The sequence below is a fragment of the Panicum virgatum genome, chromosome 2N, assembly GCF_016808335.1.
Source record: "Panicum virgatum strain AP13 chromosome 2N, P.virgatum_v5, whole genome shotgun sequence".
NCBI lineage: Eukaryota > Viridiplantae > Streptophyta > Magnoliopsida > Poales > Poaceae > Panicum > Panicum virgatum.
This window is the reverse complement of record NC_053146.1, coordinates 2292582-2318476: the sequence shown is the minus strand read 5'-3', so window position 1 is coordinate 2318476 and position 25895 is coordinate 2292582. Positions and strand designations below refer to the sequence as shown.

General features: G+C 48.5%; 2 protein-coding genes, 1 long non-coding RNA gene and 1 pseudogene across 4 annotated transcripts; 2 read left to right on the top strand and 2 right to left on the bottom strand.

Moving 5' to 3' along the window:
• The first annotated feature begins 1992 nt into the window (after positions 1–1992).
• On the top strand, positions 1993–4443 carry LOC120663001. Its single transcript, XM_039942039.1, has 2 exons — positions 1993–3370; positions 3511–4443. The coding sequence occupies exons 1-2, from the start codon at positions 2735–2737 to the stop codon at positions 3529–3531; spliced, it is 657 nt and encodes a 218-aa protein (XP_039797973.1). The 5' UTR covers positions 1993–2734; the 3' UTR covers positions 3532–4443.
• A 1302-nt stretch (positions 4444–5745) lies between these two features.
• LOC120659100 lies at positions 5746–7301 on the bottom strand (annotated as a pseudogene).
• A 359-nt stretch (positions 7302–7660) lies between these two features.
• LOC120663003 lies at positions 7661–10019 on the bottom strand. 2 transcript variants are annotated; one of them, XR_005670248.1, is made up of 3 exons: positions 9750–10019; positions 8085–8887; positions 7661–7896 (listed from the first exon to the last, which is right to left on the bottom strand). It is a non-coding gene; the product is annotated as an uncharacterized LOC120663003 (long non-coding RNA). The 2 variants fall into 2 exon arrangements; XR_005670247.1 differs by having other exon boundaries at positions 7661–8887.
• A 2817-nt stretch (positions 10020–12836) lies between these two features.
• On the top strand, positions 12837–25469 carry LOC120662998. The gene is made up of 2 exons (XM_039942036.1): positions 12837–14074; positions 24551–25469. Exons 1-2 carry the CDS (start codon positions 13443–13445, stop codon positions 24990–24992), a joined length of 1074 nt encoding a protein of 357 aa, XP_039797970.1. The 5' UTR covers positions 12837–13442; the 3' UTR covers positions 24993–25469.
• Positions 25470–25895: the final 426 nt, after the last annotated feature.

Sequence of the window (25895 nt, the reverse complement as noted above, 5' to 3'; positions counted from 1 at the left end):
TCCATCTTTTTCCCACAGGAGAAAACTCATTTAGGACTTTTCAGACTATTCTTTCAATTAATTTTTCTTGTTGGTTCCGACTTAATTGAAAGATAGCAACATTATTTCTTTTATAACAGCGGAAAACTTTTCTTTCTTTTCAGAAAGAATACTTTGTACTCATTTTCTCTCTAAACAATTTATCTCGTTGGTTCAAAATTGAATAGAGATAAAACTGTACAAAACTTACTCAAAGTAAGCTCTTTAATCATGCTCTTAAAAAACAATTCTCCCTTTGATTTGAATTAAGATTAAGAACAACAACTTTAAAACTTTGCAGCAGAAACTAATAAATTCAATATCCAGAAGCATTATCACTGTGAAACTTTACTATTCTCTAAAACAAATTATCCCGTTGGTTCAAATTTGTCTAGAGAATAAAAAATATACAAAATTCTATAAAGAAATGCTTCTGAAAAGGATAAAACTGAGTCCCTTTCTTTACTGTGTTCGTGGCCCAACTGAGAAAATAGCCCATGGTCCAAAACTGTTTGTCTTCGGCTCGGCCTGCTCCATAGCCCAGTCGGCTCGGCGCTCGCCCGCCTGGGCCTTCAGCCCAATAGCCGACGACCGGGCCACCAAAATGGCCCGGCGCGGCGCGCGCATCACGCCCTCTTGGGCTATTTTCAGCCCATCAAGCGGCCGGGCGCCGCCAGCCGTCGAATGAAATCCGACGGTTCCCCGTCGATTTCAGCCGGGTAAGAACCCGCGTCGACCGCCAGCCCCCACGGAACCCTAATTTCATTTCCTTTCTCCTTTCTTTCTCGGTCGAGCGGGTGGCGGTGGCGCCGCCGGCGGCTGTCGCCGGCGTGTGCGCTCGGCTGGGCCGCCGCCGGGCCTGCGACCGCCACGCCATGGTCGAGCGCCGTCCCTAGACCTTCTCTGTTCTTTTCTTCCTGCTTTCACCGAGCGGCGACGGTCATGGGAGACCGGAGGAAGTAGCGGCGGTGCTGCTGCGGCTCCCTCGCCGGCACGCGCACTCGCCGGTAGGTGAGTGCGCCGCCGTCGAGCGGGCTATGGATGGCGCCCTCTCGAGCCCCCCTGCGCGCGCACCTCCTGCGTTCCGGCAGCGAGCGGCGGCTCGTCTCTCGTGCTGCGCCCCAGCGAGTGGCGGCGCATTTCTTTGCCGGACAACGGCGGTGGAAGCGGCCGGCGAGGATCCAGGTAGGATCCGCAGCCTCTTTCTTCTTTTCACTTTTCTAGGGTTAGGGTTTGGGGCTTTGCGAATTCGATTAGAATCGATTTCTGTCTTTTCTTTCGATTCGCACCGAAATGATGCAATCCTTCGAATCCTCCAGACCAACTAGGGTTTGGGATTCATTTGCTTTGTCGATCCGAGATCGATTTGATTTCTTTCTTCTTTCTCCTTTGTCTCTTTCTATTCGCAAGCAAATCCTCATTCCCAATTCGATCTACACATTCTGAGTAGGCTCTTGATACCAATGTTAGAACTTTAGGATCACCAGAGAGTAGATCCCGTGAGGTTTCCTTTGAACTTTTCTTTACATGATACAAGAGATTCTAGATCTAAACAAAACAGAGAGAAAACACAGAGAGGGAGAGGAGAGACCCTCGTCGGTGGAGCTCGAGCTGCTGTCCATCACTGGTTCGGTGGTGTAGATCCGCTCTGGGCGGCGACGGTCGATGCAGTGGGCGTCGCAGGGTCGTCGGGGCATAGAGGTTGACAGCGGTGTCGATGACATCATGGGTGGCGAGGTTGCAGAGGTAGCGGGCTTCCCGTCACTGGCAATGCTTCCTTGATCGGTTAGGGTTTAGGTGTGGCGGCTCCGGTGAACCCCGTGACCCGAGCCTTGGCCCCCACCTCTTATTTATTGCGTTGTGCGACGGGGGCCCACCAGCCAGTCATTGACTGGGTGTCCCCGATCAGGACATGGTCAAGGTGTCCGTCTCGACCGTTGGGTCGAGATGGGTGAGATCAATCCTAACAATTCCACCATGAGCGGCTGCTCCGGCGCTGCACTCAAGCAACTCGCCTCCAAGGTTACATGCGACACCCATCTGGTGTCCTCATTCGACAAGAGCATGGGAGAGAAGATGTGGCGTGCGAACGCACTGCAGCTCGCTAGTGCCATTCTGGCTGGACTCATAGTCAGGATAGGCATCTATGGCCAGCGTTACCGCCACCACCACTTCACCAGGTTTGTCTTCCTCGGAGCCACCACCCTGTTCTTGCCTGTCGTCTCCGCCGTTGTCTCCATGGGCGCCGGTGAGAATGACTACGCCATAGGAAGGCGTGACAAGGAAACCGGGGACTTCAACCGCCTGATTGCAGAGTGCGACCCAGATGTACACTCGATCCTAGTAGTAGTGTGGGCATCCCTTGTTCAGATCATCATGATCAATAATACCAGTAGTGTAGTAGTTGCTGTTAATGATAGAGAAGGTGGAAGCATAGGTCCTCCATTTGAGCTTCTTGTTCAGGGGCTTTGGACCTTTTACCTTGGTATCACCTATATCCTTCCCTTGACTCCTGGCACGGGGAACATAATTGCTAGTGCCTTTGAAGTGCTACCTTTTTCTCTCATATGTACTAAAATGGTATTCAAATACTATGCATTTGAAAAGGCACGACAATCCTTTGCTCTCGGACGCAATCCCCATCTTATTTCAGGATACATGAAGCAACAATCTTTGCAAGAAACATGTCACCATGGTGAACCAGTGGTAGCTGAGGATGGGCCTCCTCCGCTACTGGTTATGGGAGAAGAGAAGAGAAGAGAAGAGACATGTTGAGAAGCAGCCGCTTGGGCATGTGCTCAAGGCTGACTCATGGAAAGCTTCTCATACCAATGGCCTGGTGACTATTGATAGAGTTTGGAGGCTGGATACACTAAAGCCGCAAAAGGACTTATGCTTCTCATTTGCATTGTTCAAGTTGTTGCGGTGCCGATTTGCAAGGTACGAGGTCAGAAAAAATAATGCTGGCTCCAAGGACATCTTGAGTTTTTTCTGGAGCTTATTGCAGAAGGATGGCGAACATAACAGGGTCTTTATGGTTATTTCAGATGAGATTTCTTTCCTTAATGATTATTATTATTCATCCTTCCCGATCTACTATTCAAAGTATTGGTTGCCCATTCTGGGTATCTTTATCTCACTATTGTGCATAGCTTGCTGCTGTGTATTGTTGATCACAATGTTTGTGGTGCTAGTGCTGATTAAGGAATACCACCACCTCCCTCAAATGGATTGCCATACATTTTGCATTCGAGAACCACTGATCGGCGACTACACGGGTGAACACTATGGAAGCTGGTACCTCGATCTGGTGCCAGTATTTTTGCTTTTGGTGTTAGTCATGATGGCTGAGGTGAGGGACATAGCTTCCTACATTTGCTCCAACTGGACTAAAGTTGCCCTCATTTGCCACCTTGTAAATCGTGCCTCTTCGCAGCATTCTTCACTTCTAAAGAAGAAATGGATTGGCCTTCTGTTGCGTTGCAAATGCAGGCTGATGAAGCATTGGGATGAGAAAATAGGTCAATGCTCTATCCTGGAGATTCACCCGAGAACAGGAACCTTGACTGTACCTCTCAAGCGTCTCCTCCATTTGCCGGATCAGAAGAGGAAGGTCAAGGTGCCAGCAGCGGTGAAGGTTTGCATCATGGAAGTGCTAAGAAGCAGTAGAAATGGGCACCTTAGCAATGGCGCAGCATGTCTCAGCCGCCGGGGCCAAGTTGGTGAAAGGCTTCTCTGGGCTTGCAACAACAAGAGTACATCTCATACCATAATTACATGGCACATCGCCACAAGCATCCTCGAGGTCAGGTACACACACCTGGATAGCGAAGAACAAGATTCGAGCACTAACTATAAGATTGCTGCCACTCGCCTGTCATGTTATTGTGCCTACCTTGTGACATGGTGTCCTGAGTTGCTTCCTGACGACGACGAATGGAGCAGGAGCCTGTACGAAGATGTCAAGAAGGAAGTTGAGCGTTTCTTTAACTGCTGCGCAGCAGGAGGCTCATTGACGCCAGAAGCCAGATGCCAACAGCTGATCGAATTGTTGGGTGCAAATGCAGAGCATGAGGTGCTCAAGGAAGGAGTGCGGCTGGGGGAGCAATTGGTGGAGCTGATGGTCGTCGATGGGGAGGATACGGCTGTGTGGAAGTTGATGGCTGAATTTTGGTCGGAGATGATCCTATACGTCACGCCGTCCGACAACCAGAAAGGGCACAAGGAGGCCATTGCAAGTGGCGGGGAGCTGATAACGCTGCTCTGGGTGTTGCTCTTCCATGCCGGAATCGTTAGCAGGCCGGGTGAAGACGACAGCACTGCTTCTACTTCTGCAGGTGCCGTTTAGTTTACTTGGAGTCCTCGGTCTGCGGTTGGACTTGCTCTGTTGTGCGTGCCATCTTAATTCGCATGTTGGGTTATTTAATAGTGGTGTGTTGTGCGAAAGGTCCGGCGGCCAATTGGCTAGCCTGGGCCCGGTAGCGCGCGCTCTCAGCAGGTTCTGAGTTCAATTCTCATCAGAAGTGAATTTCAGACTGCTGAGAGAAAAAAAAACTCTCGCTGTGCTCGTCGCAAGGCTTGGCCCTCATGGGCATGAGCCAGGGTTCAGAGGATTTCTCTACCCGAGTAAGCCGGTTAGGCTTCCTCTTAATGAAAAAACGGTGGGCCGTTTCACCCCCGATAGAGTTTTTTTCCTCTTAATGAAAAAACGGTGGGCCGTTTCACCCCGGTAGAGTTTTTTAATAGTGGTGTGTTGTGTGCTACTGTTTGGGTGTCAATTTGAGCTATCAAACCTTGTTGCTGCCGTGTGCCTTGCAAATCTTAGTCTTAAAATTTTCAAATTAATTGTCCTGTAAATCCGAAACATTGTCAAGACTCCAGATTATTGAAGAACTGTGATGGAGCTTGTTACACTTGCAACCTACTTTCCGTGCTAGACTGTATGCTCTCTTCGGCTAGCTGTGAGTGGTAGATGGTGCTAATTTGTTGTAAGAGAAAAATATTAATGGTTGGCTACTGGCTGATGGTTAATACTGATTTAGTGTGAGAGAAAAACACTACTGGCTAGCTGGCTGATAAGCCAGCTGAACAATGTGTGGTTGCATGTCAGTGTTAAAATCGTAACGAATTTAATGGTGACTGCAAGTGTTGCTTTGCTGCTTTGTTCAGAGTCACGTGCGCATCGGCATCGCTTCTTCATTTGTATTATCTGGCATCAGCGTTTTGTTAGAATTCTTTTTATCATTTCTATATTTAATAATTTCCATGTTTTAAAAAATAATTGTTTGGAACAAAAAAAATGCAAATCTATACCTACATTGAAATGACGGTAATCTGCCGTGGCAATCAAATATGAAACAAAATCAGTATTTCGTTTCGCTGGCATTCCATAGGCAAACAACATGTGCGAGAGGAAACAAAAAAAAAGAGAAAATTTCTTTTATGCCATAAAAAATTGGGTAAATTTCTTGTATGGCACTAAAAGAAATGGTACTCTCTTATTTGGCTTAAAAAAAATTCGAACTTCCTTCCTTGACCCTATTTTTATCCTTTATCCCTTCCTTTGCCCTACCGTGAGCTCTGTTAGCAGTTCCGTTAAGGCCGTGAAGCAGGCACCTACAGCCGTGAAGGTCGCCATTCCCACTGTTACTGCCGCGACCGCCCCGTGAGCTCCCCCTGCACCGCCGCTGCACTCCCTGAGCTCCAGCGTGGCCAGCGCACACTTTTCTATGGCCCCCACAGGCCCGGACACCACCACCGCCTCCAAGGCGGCCGACGTCGCGCCGGCATGAGGACGCACGCGGACGCACTGCCACCTGAGTCCCTCCGCACTAGGCGCCTCTCCTCCACCGTTCTCCGTAGCACCACCCCATCCGCGCGCTCGCAGAGCCACCACGTCGTGCACACGACACCCTCATCCAGCCCCACCCTCTTTCACTCCGTTGCCGAGGCCGAATCCTCCACCACCCGGCACAGCACGCACACTTGCTCCACCACGAAGGCTAGGGACAACGTGTTGAGGTGCTCGCCTATCTCCTTGACCCAGGCGGGATGTTACGCTTTGCCGCGATGAGGTCCTCCTCGGCGAGCCGGACGGACTCCCAGATGAGTGTGTTGGGCTGCGGACCCGAAGATTGGGTGGCGAGGCCTGGCGCACAGTGTTGGTACCGGCCATGAAGGCAGCAAGCTCGGCTATGAGTTGCGGGTTGGGGAGCGTGATGATGTACTCGGCGTCGGGGAGGAGGACGAAGAGCTCGAGGAGGCGCGCGGAGAACTGGACCCACGACGTGGTGGCGGAAGAGACCAGAGCAGCCGAGCAGGAATGCCGCAAGCGCAAGCGGGTTGCGACTGGACATCGGGTGTCGGATCAGTGCGGCGAGGAGCTAGTCGCGGAGGATGAAGGCACCTCACGCGAGGAGGACCTAGAATGCGATGAGGAGCTTGAGTGCCACGGCGGCATTCCCCTCCCCCGACACCGCGACGGAGAGGCGCGAGCAGGGCCATGCCGGTATAAATCGGGCCCTGTGCGAAATTCCGAAGCGATGCTTACTAGACTAATTATTTTTATATTTTTAGCTGATAGAATCATATTTTCTAAATCAATTTGTAAAAAATATGGTTTCAATCGATCGTTTTCTAACATAAAAGATGAAATAACAAAATTATAATTAATTCATTAAAGACTCAAAGGATACAAGTATATATGTATATCAATACAGTTGGGGAATTAAAAGAAATATCTATTTACCTTCTCCTTAAGCCAGTCAATTGCGTGAAGAGTTGAAATTGCCGACCTGTCGTTGCTGAATTCTCCGCCTGCCCTGGGGCCGCCGGCCGGCTGCTGCACCGCGTCGCCGTCGCGAACTCGCGATCATGGCCTCGGCGGTGACACAGTGTTGCCTGCCCTGCCGTCTGGCATCTGCCTCGACAGCTCGGCCCTTGATGTCGTGACTCGTGAAAAACAAGAACTGAAGATGAATCGGCACAGGATTAGAGGAAGACGGCACGGCAACTAAACTGGCGGGCGGCGGGCGTCAGGACTCCTCAGTGTTGCGGGCCTTTTTATTTTGTGCATGGCAGAGGCGTGGCGTGCGCCCGTTTCACCATTTGCATTAGGGCCGGCTAAGTAGAAAGGATGCAAAGAGTTAATAGACTACTACAAATTCTAGGACAAAAAAATGGGGACCCTGTGCAGCCGCACGGGCCGCACACCACTGGGCACGGGCCTGGGCGCGAGCCCGGCCGAAGGCAAGGACCGCGTCCATGTGGTGTGGCAGGGCCATGGAAGGGTGGTGGAGGAGAGGCGCCTGGTGTGGAGGGGCTTAGGTGGCACCACATCTGCGCGCGTCCTCGTGTCAGCGTGGCATTGGCTGCCATGGAGCCGGTGGCAGCGTTCGGGTCGGCTGGGGTCACGCTGGAGTGCGCGCTGGCCGTGTTGGAACATCGGGAGTTCAACGGCGGTGCAGGGGAGTGCAGCTCGTGTGAGCGGCAGGCTCTGGGGTGGTTGCAGCAACGACGTGCTCAAGGAGCGGTGGCAAGAACAACCGCCTTCATGGCTGTAACACCCTATAATCAAAAACAACCAAGATGCCACCCAAAATAAAAAAAATTTGGCAGCATCTCCCATGAAGCAAGAGTAACGCAGAAGCAACAACATATAGGGATAGATATAACCACACTAGCAAAAATAAACATCCCTAAAAACATATAAGCATCACCATAAGTCTGACATGACCAACCCAACAAGATCCACAATATTAAGCTATGATTATACAAAAAGCAACTCTAACATATAGCACAAGTATGAAACTAGTTGATTGCATGAATGTGTTGTGTGTGATGCTACTTTCCCACCCTTCAAGCAAGCAACACAAGTACCTGGAAAGAGAAAGAAGGTGTGAGATATGAAATCTCAGCAAGTAGACTGTTTTAACAAGCTATTTAAACTACAATTTTATTAAGCATCGACTTAAGCTTCAATTATAGCTACACCAGTGACGACCAATAAAATATACCAAATCAAGGTAACAAAACCACATATAGGATAAGATTAGTCACCACCAAACCTTGGAGAAATATCACTTCTCACAATTATCTCCCAAGCCATAATGATATACACTTCATATTCCAAATCATAATGCAAATGCAATTCCTGAATTAAAAGTAATCAATGATAAATCATGAGATATAATAAATCAGCTAGTTACTTCATATGCAAGATAAGTACCAATCACCACCAAGCCTTGAGGAAGCACTGCTTCTCAATATCATTCCCAAATAAATATGCCTTAATCCAAAATCATAATGCATATGCAATGCAAATGCCATGTCTCCTGCCTTCATACCCAACAAGGTATGAAGCTGCATCATTACGCCCAATAAACAATGTTGTACCGGTACGGTCGGAACCATAGATTCACGACATAACTCCGTATGTCAATGCAATGAATTGGATGCAATGCATATGCCATAGAGAGAAATGATAAACCACATATATCTCCATAAGCAACTCCCTTAGTAGAGAACAAGCATCATTACATTCCACCACCAATAGCATCATCAAGCCATAGATATAGAACATAGATATTCACAACGATCCAAAGAGTATATATAACAAACTAACTAGAACACAACCAAATATCATATTTTAGTAGTTGTGGATCTAAATTTTAAGGTGGAGGTAGAATAAATAAGTTAAAACTCGTAGCAAACCACCGCTACGTTTACTTGCCTCCAACAAAGAGATGACCACTTTAGGCGTGATTCGAGGCACTACCACCTGTTTGACAAAGCAAGATCATATAACAACTCATACCAACAAGCATCCCGATAAGTAAAGCGCTCCTACGCCTCCTCCCAAACCATCAACCTACCCAAACATCGAAAAGACCACAAGTCAATTGCAGCACTGCTACTTCACTTTTTCGTATCTTTTAATATACAAATGATATGATAGCAAAAGAATACATTATTGGAATATACAGAGAAAGATCTAAAACTTTCATGGAGGAACTTTATTTTTATTATAGCCTTAAGATGGTCAAAACTTCAGTTAAAAACAGAACTTTAAATCTGCCCAAAAATCAGGACAGCAAGCATAAATAATTTTGTATCTCCAAATCCGTATGTCCAAATATTATGAAACTTCACCAGAAGATAGATAACTTCATAACCTCCAAGTTTAATAGTATGAACTTTTACTAAAGGGTCAATAAGATGGCCTAAAGAAGGGCTTAATCTTAACTCAAAATTCTGCTAACAAAACAGGGAGGCTGATTTTATAAAATCTAAAACTGCAGCTACACTTATCCTAAAAATACAATATTTACCAATCTGGAGAGGTAACGAAAAGTACTACAAGTTACCCAAGATTGGAAAGTCTAATTATGCCTTTAAGGTTTTCAAAAACCTTCTTGTTCCAGCCCTGTCCAGATTTTTGTCAGAAAATGACAGCTAGATCATAAAATCTATATCTCTCAAATCCCTGGAACTAAAATCACGAAATTTGATGAGCTACTAGATATGTTCCCTACAACTTTGTAGTTCACCCTATGATTTAGTTCAGCCTCTAAGTTCAAATTATCCTCTCAACGCAGCTACAGTAAAGTGACGAATCTGAAATCCTAGGAAAGCACTAGAACGTCCTTTCTCCCCACTAATCCACTAAAACTCAAGGCCAAAATCCACCATGGACACCAAAACAGTATGGGGGAGGGTCGAATCGAGCTCACCTTGGTCTTCCCAAAATCCTAGGTCAACGGGAAAGCAAGGGGAAGGGCAAATCCACCACGAAGATGCAATTCTCCACGCTCCTCTCATCCTCCTCGCTCCATTTTGCTAGTTCCCCCAAAGGATTAGGCACCGCAAGGAGAGGATTTGGAGCATGGCTGCCATGGGGGGAGAAGGGAGAGGAAGGGAACGGGAAAGGGAAGAAGTTTTGATCAGGGGAAGGATGTAGCGTGCGGAGGAAGGGAAGGGATGGGCTGGATGTGCCTTGCCCCCCCCCCTCTAAAAGCCCTTTTTCTTTCTTCCTATTTTTTTGGTATTACAATGGCTGCAGGCGGCGTCCTTCACGGTCTTGACGGAATTGGCTAACAGAGCTCGCGGTAGTGTCAAGGAAGGGATAGAGAATAAAATAGGGAAAATTCGATTCGTGCCACTACAACTCTGTGAAATTGGGTGTCACGTTCAAAATCACGCCACTCAATGGCATGATTTTGAACATGAGATCCAACTTCAAAAAATTGGAGTGGCATGGATCAAAATGACCCAATAAAATAAGGCCCAAGAAGGAAGTTTGAACTATTTAAGACAAAATAAGGGGCTACCATTTCTTTCTGAACCATACAAGAAATTTACTCTAAAAAATTATACATATCCTTTCTATGCCATTGAAAATTATAGCTTCCCTTTATTGCCATCTGTTTTAATTTTTCGTTGCTTATGTGCTAATGTCGTTATATATCCGTTATATGGGGGTCAAGTGATGATGGAAAAGATAAGTTTACTGGCTACCGACCGGGCCTGCCTTAGCCCCCGCCATGCGCTGCCTCCACGCTCACAGCCAGCCGTCTTCAGCCTCAGTGCAATGATGCCCGACACCCTCCATCCACCTCCTCCTTGCTCGCGAGGGCAACAACGGGATACGATGAGGAGGAGCCACACGGAGCCATGTTTTCTGTCTCCTGCTCCGAATAACTCCAGTCTGCAGGAATCACGGGGCTCCGACGCCGATCGAGGTACCTCATTTGGTAGGGCTACTTGAGAAGCCGTTCAAGGAGCCTTTCGAGGAGGCCTGCCAAACGGGCTCTAACCATGTGTTGGAGGATCTGAAGCTGATAAAGAAAATCCAGTCCTTCAAAAAGAGCACGATGCTCGTGATGAACCATAATACTTCATTATGCAGGGATATGCATCATATATTTTTCGTTAGTGTTATATCTGGCTAATCTTTATGCTTTCTATCCTTCACATTGGTCATGGTTCTCGTGGTGATCTCACTATACTAGCTACTCTTGTTATCAATAACAAACAATACAGAGGTATGGCTAGTATCGTCATATACATTTTTTTTCTTATATAGTAATTTTTTTCTTAGGTGAAGTGGAGAAAGGTTTTGTGTTAAAACCAACTTCGCGTCTCTAGAAATGATAGCGGAAACCTTTAATGTAGTATATACACAATGCCGCTTGATATGAATATTTTTTATGCACATTGAATATCTATCAGTACCATTTTACATATTATTATTACTACTATTATTATTTCTATTACTATTATTAAAAGGACTCCTATTTGAGGTCTTGCCCCGGGCTCCCAAAATCTCTGGAGTGGGCCTGGGTGGCTCGCATACGCATCTTGAGTGGGGCGGCGCATGGCCTGCCGAGGAGGTGCTGCGCAAGGCTTCGCATAGCCACAGCAGTCGGCAAGCAAAGCAGGGGGTTCTGCTCGAGTCCGGTTTTGCCTTTCTTTGGGGTCCATCGTGTGTGTGAATCAAAAGAATTGCTAGTTTACTATTACGTACTCCCTCGTATTATAAAGGAAGTCATTTCGGATATCGATACGGTCTCCAAGAACAACTTCAACCACTATCATTTTGCTATAAAGAAATTATAAAATATAGTTAATATATACTTTTACGAAACTACATTTCAAGATGAATCTACTTACATCGCTTTTATTTTTTTCAATCTCAATCTAAAAGAATTTATTTATAGTCAAAATTTAAAATATTTGATTCAAGACAAACTTAAAACAACTTGGTTTACAATATGGAGGGAATACTAATTTCTAGCTCAAACATTAGAATAATCGAACAATTAAAAGCAACAAGCATTGAATATAATTCCTCAGCCAATTACGTCGCCATCCTTCCAATTAGCATGGCTGATCTGCCTTGGATTACGACGGGCAGCTTCTGAAGACAGGAGAGCATATTTGCCAGCAATCACATACTTATATGCATCAGATGCAAAGATAGGGAGCAGGCGGCCAAGCTGCAAAAGCAAACACATTCGGAGAAAAAAAGCATGTCAAAGGAAGGCATCGCACTGGAGCAAAGAACAAAGATGAAACTGCAGGATTGAACAGGGCATCATAATCATCAATAAGGAAATACATCATTCCGAGCAGCCGGGCAGCAAGCAGCCGGATCCAACTTGCATGCGCCAGCCAGCGAGACCTCCACCTTACACGGTAAACTACTTCTGGGCATTTCTGTTGTTAATCTGGTTAGAATTAAGAAGAAACTGCATGATGAACACTGACTGGTTTATGTATGCTTGCTTGTTTGTGCCAACAGCTTGTTCGTTCGTTCGTTCTAACCTTGACATTTGGAAATAAACTCAGCTGGCCCATGGCTGGAGGGAATTCCACCATAAGCTTCTCTAAGATTACATGCAACCCCCATTTGGTGTCCTCATTCCGCAAGAGCATGGTAGGGAAGATATGGCTTGTGAACGCACTGCAGCTCGGCAGTACCGATTCACCAGGTTTATCTTTCTTGGAGCCACCACCCTATTCTTGGCTGTCATCTCCACTGTTGTCTCCATGGGTGCCGGGTCGAATGGCTACGACACAAAGCGGTATGACATGGATAACGGGGACTCCAATCAGTTGATTGCAAAGTGCGAACCAATGTTTCCACACTCGATCCTGGTTGAAGTATGGGCATCCCTTGTTCAGAAAAAAAAACGCGGCCGGGGGTGAACAGACCCCACCGTTTTTCATTAGGAGGAAGCGACTACGGCTTCACCCGGCCGCGGAAAAAAACCCGAACCCTGGCCCATGCCCGAGAGGGCCAAGCCTTGCAGCGAGCACAGCAAAGGGAATTTTTTTTACCCACGAGCGGAAATTCGTCCCAGCTGGGATTCGAACTCACGACCTCATGGGAGCGACGCTACCGGGCTGGGCTAGCCAACTCGGCTGCCCAACCTTTCGCGGCATCCCTTGTTCAGATCATCATGATCAATACCAGTGCTGTCGTTGCTGTTGATGATAGAGATGGTGGGAGCATGGGTCCTCCATTTGAGCTGCTTGTTAAGGGAGTCTGGACCTTTTACCTTGGTATGAGCTATATCATTCTCTTTATTAACCGCGACGGTTTTTATTACCCCGACGACATAATTCATATTGCCCTTGAAGTGGTGCCTTTTGCTGTCATATGTATTAAAATGGTATTCAAATATTGTGCATTTGAAAAGGCACGGCAATCCTTTGCTCTCGGACGCAATCCCCATCTTATTTTTGGGCACATGAAGCAACAAACAAGCCACCATGGTGAACTAGTGGTATGTGAGGATGCACCTCCTCCGTTGCTGGTTATGGGAGAAGAGAAAAGACACGTGGAGAAGCAGCCCCTTGGGTATGTTTTCAAGGATAACAATGGCCTGGTGACTATTGATTGAGTTTGGAGGTTGGATCACATGCTCCCAACATCAACACTAAAGCCTCAAAAGGACTTACGCTTCTCATTTGCATTGTTCAAGTTGTTGCGGTGCCGATTTGCAAGGTACAAGGTCACAAATAATGCTGGCTCCAAGTCCATGGACGCCTTGAGCTTTTTCTGGAGCTTATTGCTGAAGGATGGAGAACATGACAGGGTCTTTTTGGTTATTTCGGATGAGCTTTCTTTCCTTCATGATTATTATTATTCATCCCTCCCGATCTATTACTCAAGATATTGGTTGCCCATTCTGGGTATCTTTATCTCACTATTGTGCATAGTTTGCTGTGTATTGTTGATCCCAATGCTTGTGTGGCGTGTGGTGACTGGGGGAAACCTCCCTCAGGTTAGTTGCTCTATTTTTTGCATTCGAAAACGACTGCTCAGCGACACCTGGCATCTAGAAGAATTTGGAAGCTGGTATCTCGATCTAGTGCCAGTATTTTTGCTTTTGGTGTTAGTCATGATGGCTGAGGTGAGGGACATAGCTTCCTACATCTGCTCCAACTGGACTAAAGTTGCCCTCATCTGCCACCTTGTAAATCGTGCCTCTTCGCCGCATAATTCTTCACTTCTCAAGGAGAGATGGATTGGTCGTCTATTGTGTTGCAGATGTGTGACGGAACCGTCAAATTAAAACTCAAATTAAGCGTAATGGCCGTCATTTGAACACATCGGGCTCATTAGCTTAACGGCTTAATTTGGCGATCCTTTCTCAACCCACGTCCCGATCGAAACATCACCGATAGTCCCACGCGAAGGTGGGCGCAGATGGTACAAGCACGACATATATTTGAATATACAACAAATATACATAGAACTTGACCTTAAGTTTTACAAACCGAGTTTGAATAAATACATAATTCACAAACTTTACCATACTGAAATCCTGGTTCATCTAGAGGAAAGGGGCCTACAGCTACCAAAAGTGAGCCCTAGGGAGATCCCTAACTAAACATCCGGCTCCACGACCACCCATCCCTCTGCATCCCGGCGGATGAACTTGGCGCAGCAGGGACAGAAGTCTACGTCTGTATGCCCTGAAATAATATTGGCAACAAACCCTGAGTATACTAATACTCAGCAAGGCTTACCCGACCAGTGGGTATAACTTAGCCCACATATCTAGACATGCAAGGCTTTTGGCTGGTGGTTATTTTGCAGAAAAAGCAACTAAAGTAATTCCTTACTTTCATTATTTTAGCTTCAGATTCTATATAAATTAACTCTCATCTAATATTTGCAAAGACCTACTATAGCAATCATGGTGATGCAAGCAAAATAATTAGATGAGCTCAATATTTTATATAAACATACCTAACTCACATTCTACATTTTTGCTACGGTGTGACAAAGAGACCAAGGCCCTCATAACCGCGAGACACGGCGAATCAATCCGATTTAACCTTGCAAGGTGGACCTAACCAACACGGCACGTATTTGCCCCGTCGGACTATACATACCAACCACTCCCCTCCCCGCCTTGAACTACAGGAACCAGCCCAACGACATATGGTCAGCCGAGCTCAACGTGAGACCACCAAAAGTAAACATATGCATCCCAATTCTCCGCGACTACTCGACTCGCCCCAGGAGTTGGGTGCGGGTTCCTGTACTTTCGAAGCCAGGCAGTACTCGGCTTACCGGTTTCGACTACCTCCTACTCCCGGCATGCGGTTAGTACAGTTCAATCCCCGATCAGCACTGCCACATCCACCGGTCCTTAATCGACACAGACGGGGCTAAGACACCCAGGAACCCTGTCTTGCTGCCATACCTATCCATCATCCCCGCCCGGTCTCACATTTCCATATCCATTTCAAAACAATTCTCAACTACTGAATTATATAAAGATAATAATGTATCTCGCGAGTAACCGGAAATTACTCGGCTCCTAACATCCTACATCTCGCGAGTGCAGGAGACCACTCGTCTTCTACCGGTAACATTAAGCTTAGCACATCTATCGTCCCATACATACTAGTATAACTCAGGGAATCCTATGGATCATGCAACTAGGGTTCCAAACAATTCCTGAACTTAATGCACAAGTAGTAGAAACATACATAGGTGTCATAATTTAAAATACTAGGATGTGCACCGGGGCTTGCCTTGTGTCTGCTGCTCAACACTGGGGTCAGACGGGCCTTGGGCCGGGTGCTCACACCTCTCCTCTTGGGCTTGCGTCATCTGCCCTTGTGGTGCCGCGATCACCTCAAAGACGGCGCCCTCAGAAGCGGATGCTACACGTATGAATATGAAATAAATGAGTGCAACCAAAAAATGTAACTAGCTTACTTTAACTGAAATACCTTGCGGACTGTCCGCGCCCAAGTGGCGGACTGTCCGCCGTACTATCCTACCAACCCATCAGAGGAAACAACATCTCTGGAACTTTTTCCCATTCTACCAGCGGACTGTCCGGCCACCCCTGGCGGACCGTCCGTAGTTCAAGTACTCAACCCACCAGAGACGGAAACGTCAGTGGACAATTTCCTAGACTCTACTGCGGACTGTCCGCGCCCAAGTGGCGGACCGTCCGCAGTTCACCCATGTGAACCTCCAGAGACGACATCGTCTCTGGAACAAATTTCAGCCTCAACGGCGGACCGTCCGCTCCCCTATAGCGGACTGTCCGCAATCAATCCTGCAAAGACAACCAGAGGCAACATTGCCTCTGGACAAAAACTAACCTGACCGGCGGACCGTCCGCGCCTCCCAGACGGACCGTCCGCGACACCTAATTTCTAACCCTCGCCCCAGGCGGCAGCAAGGGCGGCGACGACGGCGGCGGCCGTGCTCCTGCGCCGGCGATGCGCCATGGAAGGGGGAAAAGGCTGTGAAGCATAAGGAACTCACCATGAATCCATTCCCGCGGTCGGTTCGAGTGGAGGACGACCGGAGAGGCGGATCAACGGTGGGGGAAGCTTCAAGCACCTCCGATGGTGTCCGGCGGTGGCGGGAACGATTCCGGCCGTAAGAAGCCGGTTTAGGGGTTCGGGAAGGTGGAGGAGGTGCCGAAGAAGGTTCCCACGCAAGGAATCAAGGTTTAGTGGGCGGAGGAGGGAGATCGAAGTAAGGGGCGACGATGGCGCGGGAGCTCGAGCTCCGCTCGGCCCTGGAAGGAAAGGGGAAGAAGATAGGAATGATGAGTGGGTCCCACGACCTTCCAGATAAATATCTGGGCATCACCTCGGGCGGACCGTCCGCCGGCCCAGCGCGGACCGTCCGCGAGGCGGTTGTTACAATCCTACCCCCTAAAAGAAATCTCGTCCCGAGATTTAAGGAATGGCTAACGGGAGAGTTATAAATTGGTGTGTACCTTGATAGACTTGTAGCAATTCCGGACATTTAGTCTGAACAAATTCCTCCGTCTCCCAAGTAGCTTCCCGCTCGGAGTGATTGCTCCATTGCACCTTATAGAAGTCACTGGTTTGATTCCGAGTGACCCTGGTCTTGTGATCAACAATTTTGATTGGGTATTCGGGATAGACAAGATCGGGTTCCACTTGTAGTTTCTCAATGTCAAGCACCTTCTCTGGAACACAGAGGCACTTCCTGAGCTGAGATACGTGGAATATATTATGAACCGCGAATAAGTGGGCAGGAAGCTCCAAACGGTATGCCACTGGCCCACATTGCTCAACAATAAGAAAAGGCCCAACATAGCGAGGTGCGAGCTTTCCCCTCACCCCGAACCGTTGAACCCCTTTCATTTGAGATACCCGCAGATAGACATGATCCCCCACTTGAAACAGGGTGGATTGACGCTTCTTGTCCGCATAACTCATTTGTCGGGATTGGGCAATCTTCAAATTTTCCTGAATGACCCGAACCTGCTCTTCTGCTTCATTCACCATATCGGGCCCGAAGAAAGTTCTCTCCCCCGCTTCTGACCAATTCAAAGGCGTTCTGCATTTCCGTCCATATAAGGCCTCAAATGGAGCCATCTTGATGCTTTCTTGATAACTGTTGTTATAAGCAAACTCGGCCAATGGCAAGCACTCATCCCATTTCTGGCTGTATGTGAGCACGCAAGCTCTAAGCATGTCCTCTAATATTTGATTTATTCTCTCCGTCTGACCGTCAGTCTGGGGATGATAAGCCGAGCTGCGGAGGAGCTGAGTGCCGAGGGCGGCATGAAAGTGCTCCCAAAACCGGGCAATGAACTGAGCACCCCGGTCCGAAATAATTGTTTTTGGAATTCCATGAAGACTCACAATGCGATCTAGATATAGCTGAGCGTATTGCTTCGCCGTATGTGTGGTCTTTACCGGTAGGAAATGGGCCGACTTGGTGAGATGATCTACAATAACCCATATCGAGTCATACCCCTTGTAAGTTTTGGGTAGACCGACGATGAAATCCATACTAATGTCTTCCCACTTCTAGGATGGAATACTCAATGGCTGCAAGGGGCCGGCTAATCTCAAGTGGCTAGCCTTAACCCTCCGACAGGTGTCACATTCTGACACATAACTTGCGATTTCCCGCTTCATCCTTGTCCACCAAAACCGCTGTTTCAGATCCTGATACATCTTGTTGCTGCCAGGATGGATAGAATACCTAGAGGGGTGAGCCTCATCAAGAATTTGTTTCCGGAGTTCTAAATCCTTAGGTACCACCAGCCGGTTCTTAAACCATAACACACCCTCGCCATCTAGCTGAAAACATGCCACACGAGGGTCACTTTCCCTGAGCCTCTGCCTAATCTTTTCCATGCCAATATTATTTCTTTGAGCGGCAATAATTTGATCCCGCAGCGTTGGAGTGAGGGTAATATGAGTAAGTGTACCCTCAGCTACTATAGCCAAATTCAACTTCTCCATCTCTTGGCATAGAGTTGCATGCATAGGTGTTGCTGAGATACAGTTGCAACTTGCCTTTCTGCTCAATGCATCTGCTACCACATTAGCCTTGCCCGGGTGATAGTGAATTTCCATATCATAATCCTTAATCACTTCCAACCACCGTCTCTGGCGCAAGTTCAGCTCATTCTAAGTAAAAATATACTTTAGACTCTTGTGGTCGGAGTATATATGCACAGGATTACCCAGCAGATAATGGCGCCAAATCTTCAGCGCATGCACCACTGCTGCTAATTCCAAATCATGAGTGGCATAATTCTCTTCGTGTCGCCTAAGTGCTCTGGAAGCATAAGCTATCACCCGCTGATCTTGCATAAGAACGCAGCCGAGGCCCGTACCTAATGCATCATATACAAACATCAAGGCCAGAGTCATATCTGGCTAAGTCAAAGGCAGAAATGAGAATGCGGCCAAAACTCATACCTGATGCATCACAATAAACATCAAATGGTCGAGTGATATCTGGCTGAGCCAGAACAGGGGCCGACGTTAAAAGCTTTCTCAAAGTCTGGAAAGCCTGATCACACTGGTTATCCCAAACAAACTTCACCCCTTTCCTAAGCAATTCTGTCATGGGCCTAGCAATCTTGGAGAAGTCGGGTACAAACCGGCGATAATATCCTGCTAGCCCAAGAAAACTTCGAATCTCGGGAACAGAGGTAGGAGCCTGCCAATTCAGGACATCCCGAATCTTGCTAGGATCAACAGAAATCCCTTTGTCCGAGATGATGTGGCCCAAGAACTGGACTTCCTTGAGCCAGAAGTCACATTTGCTAAATTTGGCATATAGCTTGTGCTCCCGCAGGCGCTGAAGCACAATGCGGAGATGCTCTGCATGCTCTTCTTCATTCTTGGAAAATATAAGAATGTCGTCGATGAAAACCACGACAAACTTATCTAGCTCGGGCATGAACACCGAGTTCATTAGGTACATGAAATGAGCAGGGCATTCGTTAGCCCGAAAGACATGACCAGGTATTCATAAAGCCCGTATCTGGTGGAGAAAGCCGTCTTGGGAATATCTTCCGCTCTAATCTTTATCTGATAATAACCCGAACGGAGATCAATTTTTGAAAATACCCGGGCCCCGAATAACTGATCAAACAGAATATCAATCCGGGGAAGGGGATATTTATTTTTGATTGTGACGGCATTCAGAAGTCTATAATCCACACACCACCTGAGGCTTTCATCTTTCTTTTTCACAAAGAGGGCAGGACAGCCCCAAGGTGACTTGCTAGGACGGATATAGCCCTTATCAAGCAATTCCTGTAATTGTTTCTTAAACTCCGCCAGCTCATTGGGTGGCATCCGGTAAGGCCTCCTAGAAATCGGTGCCGTACCCGGTTGCAATTCAATGGTAAATTCCACATCACGATCAGGCGGCATTCCAGGCAAATCATCCGGAAAGACGTCCGGATATTCACACACCACTGGTATGTCCTCTAGCTTCTTGCCCTCGGCGTGGTGCACCGCATGAGTCAAAGACACTGGATCCCTCAAATTCAAAGTCATACTACCATGAATAGAGGAGTTGATGTGCACAGATTGTGAGGTCGTGTCCAGAGTAACTCCCTGACCCTCCATCTAGTTCATACCCAATATAATATCTATCCTTTGGGTTGGTAACATTATCAGGGCCATAGGGAAAAAATTTCCTTGCAACTGTAGGGGTACTTGCTTAACAAACTGATTGGTGATTAACTTTCCCCCAGGCGAATGAATGTGGTATGGCTTGGGCATGCTTTCAATTTTTAATCCCAGTCTAACAATACACCCCTTGCTAATAAAGGTATGAGACGCCCCTGAATCAAATAATACTGTAACGGGTTGTTCATTTATTGAGAACGTACCCGCCATCACTGGAGCTCCCTCAGGAATACCCTCGAGGGTGGTGTAGTGCACTTGCCCCGGCTTGAAGTGGGTCACACTCTGCTTCTGACCCTGCTGATTCGATTGCTGGCCTTGCTTGGTTGGCATTGGGCAGTTCCGTGCAAAATGACCCGGCTGGCCGCAGTTGTAACACGGAAACAGGTTGGGGCGCAACCCCGGCTGCTGCACCCAGCCCTTTTGCTCATTCTGCTGAGGAGCAGGAGGCCTGACCGTCCCCTGTGGCTGAGTGTACTGAGGGGGCCTGTATCCCCACTGCTGCTGTGGCTGGTGCTGAAAGGGGGCTCACTGTGGGCCCGACTGCACCAAGCGAAACCTCTGAGGGGCACTGCTAGAGGATCCCGCTGCCGGCGCCTTTCTCTTCTTTTCTGCCTTGTGAGCTAGGTGGCCATCCTCCTGTATGATAGCCCCGTTGACTAGCTCACTGAAACTGTCGAACCTGACCATCGCCAAGCGATCCTGGAGCTTGGTACTGAGCCCCTGCCTGAAACAGGCATGTTTCTTCTCATTAGTGTCCACATGGTACCCAGCATACTGTGATAGAGTGTTGAACTCTTGGGAGTACTGTAGTACACTGTTATTGCCCTGCTTCAGGGCCAAGAACTCGGTGAGCTTCCTTCTAATCACCCCGCTGGAATGTGATGTGCCCTGAAGGCTTCTTTGAACTGTGCCCAAGTGAAACGGGTGTCCGCGGGGAACATTGCCACATGATTGTCCCACCATGTGCGTGCTGGGCCCCTAAGCTGCTGAGCGGCAAATCCTGCCTTGTCCCCATCCTGGTATGGATGCAGGGTGAACTTGGACTCTATGGTCCGGAGCCAACAGTCCGCCTCCAATGGCTCATCCGCTTTATGAAAAAGCGGTGGTTGAGTACTCAGAAATTGCTCGTACCCCGGTATAGGTGGATGATGGTGTTGCTCAGGCTGCGGCGCTCTGCCCTGCGCCACAAGCTCACGGAGGAGTGCCGTCTGCTCATCGCGCCCAGTGAGCATGGCCGCAATGGCCTGGGCCAACTCAGGAGGGTTTGGTGGTTCTCCCATTCTGCATTCAACCATGACGAGGTTAGTTCCACCATCCAGATAAATTAAGACAAAACCGATAGCAACTAATCCTTGCTAGTCATGGCACAATGCAGAATGTAGGGCTTCAAAACAATTCTGAATGATGCTTGTAGGCGGCGCCAGGCGATCGATCGACGCCACCAATTGGTCTGACCGAGCTGCCCTGGTCCAGCCGAAAATGGTACGGCGAACCGTCCGCAGCACATGGGCGGACCGTCCGCTTTACCAAAATTCTAGCTGACCGGACCGTCCGCGGAGAGTCTGCGGACCGTCCGCTGTACGCACTGTCAACCAGATTCAGTTCCACCCGGCTCTGGTAAATTTTTCTCAATGTCCGGCGGACCGTCCGCGGGTCCTAACCGGACTGTCCGCTGAACATGCCTCCAACTACGCGACAGTGCCCCCGGTCCGGCCGACGACACTTTCGCAACCTTTCACGCCCCCCTACCAACCCTCTCGATCCGTACGTCATCTACCAAGGTCCTTAGGATCGTAGACTCACACCCCCATCAACTCCTACGGAAAAAAACCCCAAAAACACAACAAGAATGAGATGCACGCTCGCCCTACGCTCAAAATCCATTTTTATATTTTCAGAAAAACTTGAAATTAGACATGCCTGTATCACCCTCGGTGCGTTTCGGCTCTGATACCAGCTGTGACGGAACCGCCAAATTAAAACTCAAATTAAGCGTGATGGCCGTCCTTTGAACACATCGGGCTCATTAGCTTAACGGCTTAATTTGGCGATCCTTTCTCAACCCACGTCCCGATCGAAACATCACCGATAGTCCCACGCGAAGGTGGGCGCAGATGGTACAAGCACGACACATATTTGAATATACAACAAATATACATAGAACTTGACCTTAAGTTTTACAAACCGAGTTTGAATAAATACATAATTCACAAACTTTACCATACTGAAATCCTGGTTCATCTAGAGGAAAGGGGCCTACAGCTACCAAAAGTGAGCCCTACGGAGATCCCTAACTAAACGTCCGGCTCCACGACCACCCATCCCTCTACATCCCGGCGGATGAACTTGGCGCAGCAGGGACAGAAGTCTACGTCTGTATGCCCTGAAATAATATTGGCAACAAACCCTGAGTATACTAATACTCAGCAAGGCTTACCCGACCAGTGGGTATAACTTAGCCCACATATCTAGACATGCAAGGCTTTTGGCTGGTGGTTATTTTGCAGAAAAAGCAACTAAAGTAATTCCTTACTTTCATTATTTTAGCTTCAGATTCTATATAAATTAACTCTCATCTAATATTTGCAAAGACCTACTATAACAATCATGGTGATGCAAGCAAAATAATTAGATGAGCTCAATATTTTATATAAACATACCTAACTCACATTCTACATTTTTGCTACGGTGTGACAAAGAGACCAAGGCCCTCATAACCGCGAGACACGGCGAATCGATCCGATTTAACCTTGCAAGGTGGACCTAACCAACACGGCACGTATTTGCCCCGTCGGACTATACATACCAACCACTCCCCTCCCCGCCTTAAACTACAGGAACCAGCCCAACAACATATGGTCAGCCGAGCTCAACGTGGGACCACCAAAAGTAAACATATGCATCCCAATTCTCCGCGACTACTCGACTCGCCCCAGGAGTTGGGTGCGGGTTCCTGTACTTTCAAAGCCAGGCAGTACTCGGCTTACCGGTTTCGACTACCTCCTACTCCCGGCATGCGGTTAGTACAGTTCAATCCCCGATCAGCACTGCCACATCCACCGGTCCTTAATCGACACAGACGGGGCTAAGACACCTAGGAACCCTGTCTTGCTGCCATACCTATCCATCATCCCCGCCCGGTCTCACATTTCCATATCCATTTCAAAACAATTCTCAACTACTGAATTATATAAAGATAATAATGTATCTCGCGAGTAACCGGAAATTACTCGGCTCCTAACATCCTACATCTCGCGAGTGCAAGAGACCACTCGTCTTCTACCGGTAACATTAAGCTTAGCACATCTATCGTCCCATACATGCTAGTATAACTCAGGGAATCCTATGGATCATGCAACTAGGGTTCCAAACAATTCCTGAACTTAATGCACAAGTAGTAGAAACATACATAGGTGTCATAATTTAAAATACTAGGATTTGCACCGGGGCTTGCCTTGTGTCTGCTGCTCAACACTGGGGTCAGACGGGCCTTGGGCCGGGTGCTCACACCTCTCCTCTTGGGCTTGCGTCGTCTGCCCTTGTGGTGCCGCGATCACCTCAAAGACGGCGCCCTCAGAAGTGGATGCTACACGTATGCATATGAAATAAATGAGTGCAACCCAAAAATGTAACTAGCTTACTTTAACTGAAATACCTTGCGGACTGTCCGCCGTACTATCCTACCAACCCATCAGAGGCAACAACGTCTCTGGAACTTTTTCCCATTCTACCAGCGGACTGTCCGGCCACCCCTGGCAGACCGTCCGCAGTTCAAGTACTCAACCCACCAGAGACGGAAACGTCTCTGGACAATTTCCTAGACTCTACTGCGGACTGTCCGCGCCCAATTGGCGGACCGTCCGCAGTTCACCCATGTGAACCTCCAGAGACGACATCGTCTCTGGAACAAATTTCAGCCTCAACGGCGGACCGTCCGCTCCCCTATAGCGGACTGTCCGCAATCAATCCTGCAAAGACAACTAGAGGCAACATCGCCTCTGGACAAAAACTAACCTGACCGGCGGACCGTCCGCGCCTCCCAGGCGGACCGTCCGCGACACCTAATTTCTAACCCTCGCCCCAGGCGGCAGCAAGGGCGGCGACGACGGCGGCGGCCGTGCTCCTGCGCCGGCGACGCGCCATGGAAGGGGAAAAAGGCTGTGAAGCATAAGGAACTCACCATGAATCCATTCCCGCGGTCGGTTCGAGTGGAGGACGACCGGAGAGGCGGATCAACGGTGGGGGAAGCTTCAAGCACCTCCGATGGTGTCCGGCGGTGGCGGGAACGATTCCGGCCGTAAGAAGCCGGTTTAGGGGTTCGGGAAGGTGGAGGAGGTGCCGAAGAAGGTTCCCACGCAAGGAATCAAGGTTTAGTGGGCGGAGGAGGGAGATCGAAGTAAGGGGCGACGATGGCGCGGGAGCTCGAGCTCCGCTCGGCCCTGGAAGGAAAGGGGAAGAAGATAGGAATGACGAGTGGGTCCCACGACCTTCCAGATAAATATCTCGGCATCACCTCGGGCGGACCGTCCGCCGGCCCAGCGCGGACCGTCCGCGAGGCGGTTGTTACAAGATGCAGGCTGATGAAGCATTATTGGGATGAGAAAATAGGCCAGTGCTCTATCCTGGAGATTGGCCCGAGCACAACAACCCTGCTTGTACCTCTAATGCGTCTCCTCCGTTTGCCGGATCAGAATAGGAAGGTCAAGGTGCCAGCAGCTGTTAAGGTTTGCATCATGGAAGTCCTAAGAAGCAGTAGAAATTGGCACCTTAGCAACGGCACATCATGTCTCCACCGCCAGGGCCACGTTGGTGAAAGGTTTCTCTGGGCTTGCAGCAACAAGAGCACATCTCGTCCCATACTCACTTGGCACATCGCCACAAGCATCCTCGAGGTCAGGTACACACACCTGGATGGCGAGGAACAAGGTTCGAGCACTCATAACTATAAGATCGTTGCCACTCGGCTGTCAGGGTATTGCGCCTACCTTGTGACATGGTGTCCTGACTCCTGAGTTGCTTCCTGACGACGACGAATGGAGCAGGAGCCTCTACGAAGATGTCAAGATGGACGTTGGGCGTGTCCCTGCCGGCTACGCAGCAGTAGGCTCATTGACGCCGGAAGCCAGATGCCAACAGCTGATTGAGTTGCTAGCTGCAGATGCAAAGCATGAGGTGCTCAAGGAAGGCGCGCGGCTGGGGGAGCAATTGGTAGAGCTGATGGTCATCGAAGGGGAGGATATGACGGCGGTGTGGAAGTTGATGGCTGAATTCTGGTCGGAGATGATCCTGTATGTCGCGCCGTCCGACAACGTGAAAGGGCACAAGGAGGCCATTGCCAGGGGCGGGGAGCTGATAACGCTGCTCTGGGTGCAGCTCTTCCTTGCCGGGATCGTCAGCAGGCCGAGTGAAGAAGACGACGCTGCTTCTACTTCTGATGGTGCCGTTTAGTTTACTTGGAGTCCTTGCTCTGCTATTGGACTTGCTCTGTTGTGCGTGCCATCTTAATTTGTTTTTCTGGCTCCTCAGCCTCTTGGTTGGGCCAGCAAACTACTGGGTACTCCGTCCCTTTTTCTTTGCAGAACCTCTAAACTGGTACCTTTGTAATTTCTTTACTTCTTGAAGTAATGAAGTTCGGGCGCGGCCCTTGGTGGAAAAATCTTAATTTGTTTTTTGGGCCTACCGTATCTTCTTTGGTTTGGGTTATTTGATGATAGAGGTGTGCTGTGTCCATTGAGTGAGAATGTGAGATGTCACTCACCTTCCATTATTTTCTGAAATCGTTGTTGCTGCGGCCGTGTGCCTTGCTAATCATAGCTTTGAATTGTTCAAAGTCAGTTTGATGATGCCCTGCAATTGCAAGCCTGTAATATTGTCAAAAAGGCTCGTGATTACTGAAGAACTGTGATGCAGCTTGT

Bases quoted from the DNA above. Each gene is read 5' to 3' on its own strand.
- LOC120663001 (XM_039942039.1), top strand. From the start codon at position 2,735: ATGGGCCTCCTCCGCTACTGGTTATGGGAGAAGAGAAGAGAAGAGAAG. The intron at 3,371-3,510 runs GTGAGGGACATA...TTGCAAATGCAG, and splicing joins TGTTAGTCATGATGGCTGAG to GCTGATGAAGCATTGGGATG.
- LOC120662998 (XM_039942036.1), top strand. From the start codon at position 13,443: ATGCTCCCAACATCAACACTAAAGCCTCAAAAGGACTTACGCTTCTCA. The intron at 14,075-24,550 runs ATGTGTGACGGA...GGTTGTTACAAG, and splicing joins GGTCGTCTATTGTGTTGCAG to ATGCAGGCTGATGAAGCATT.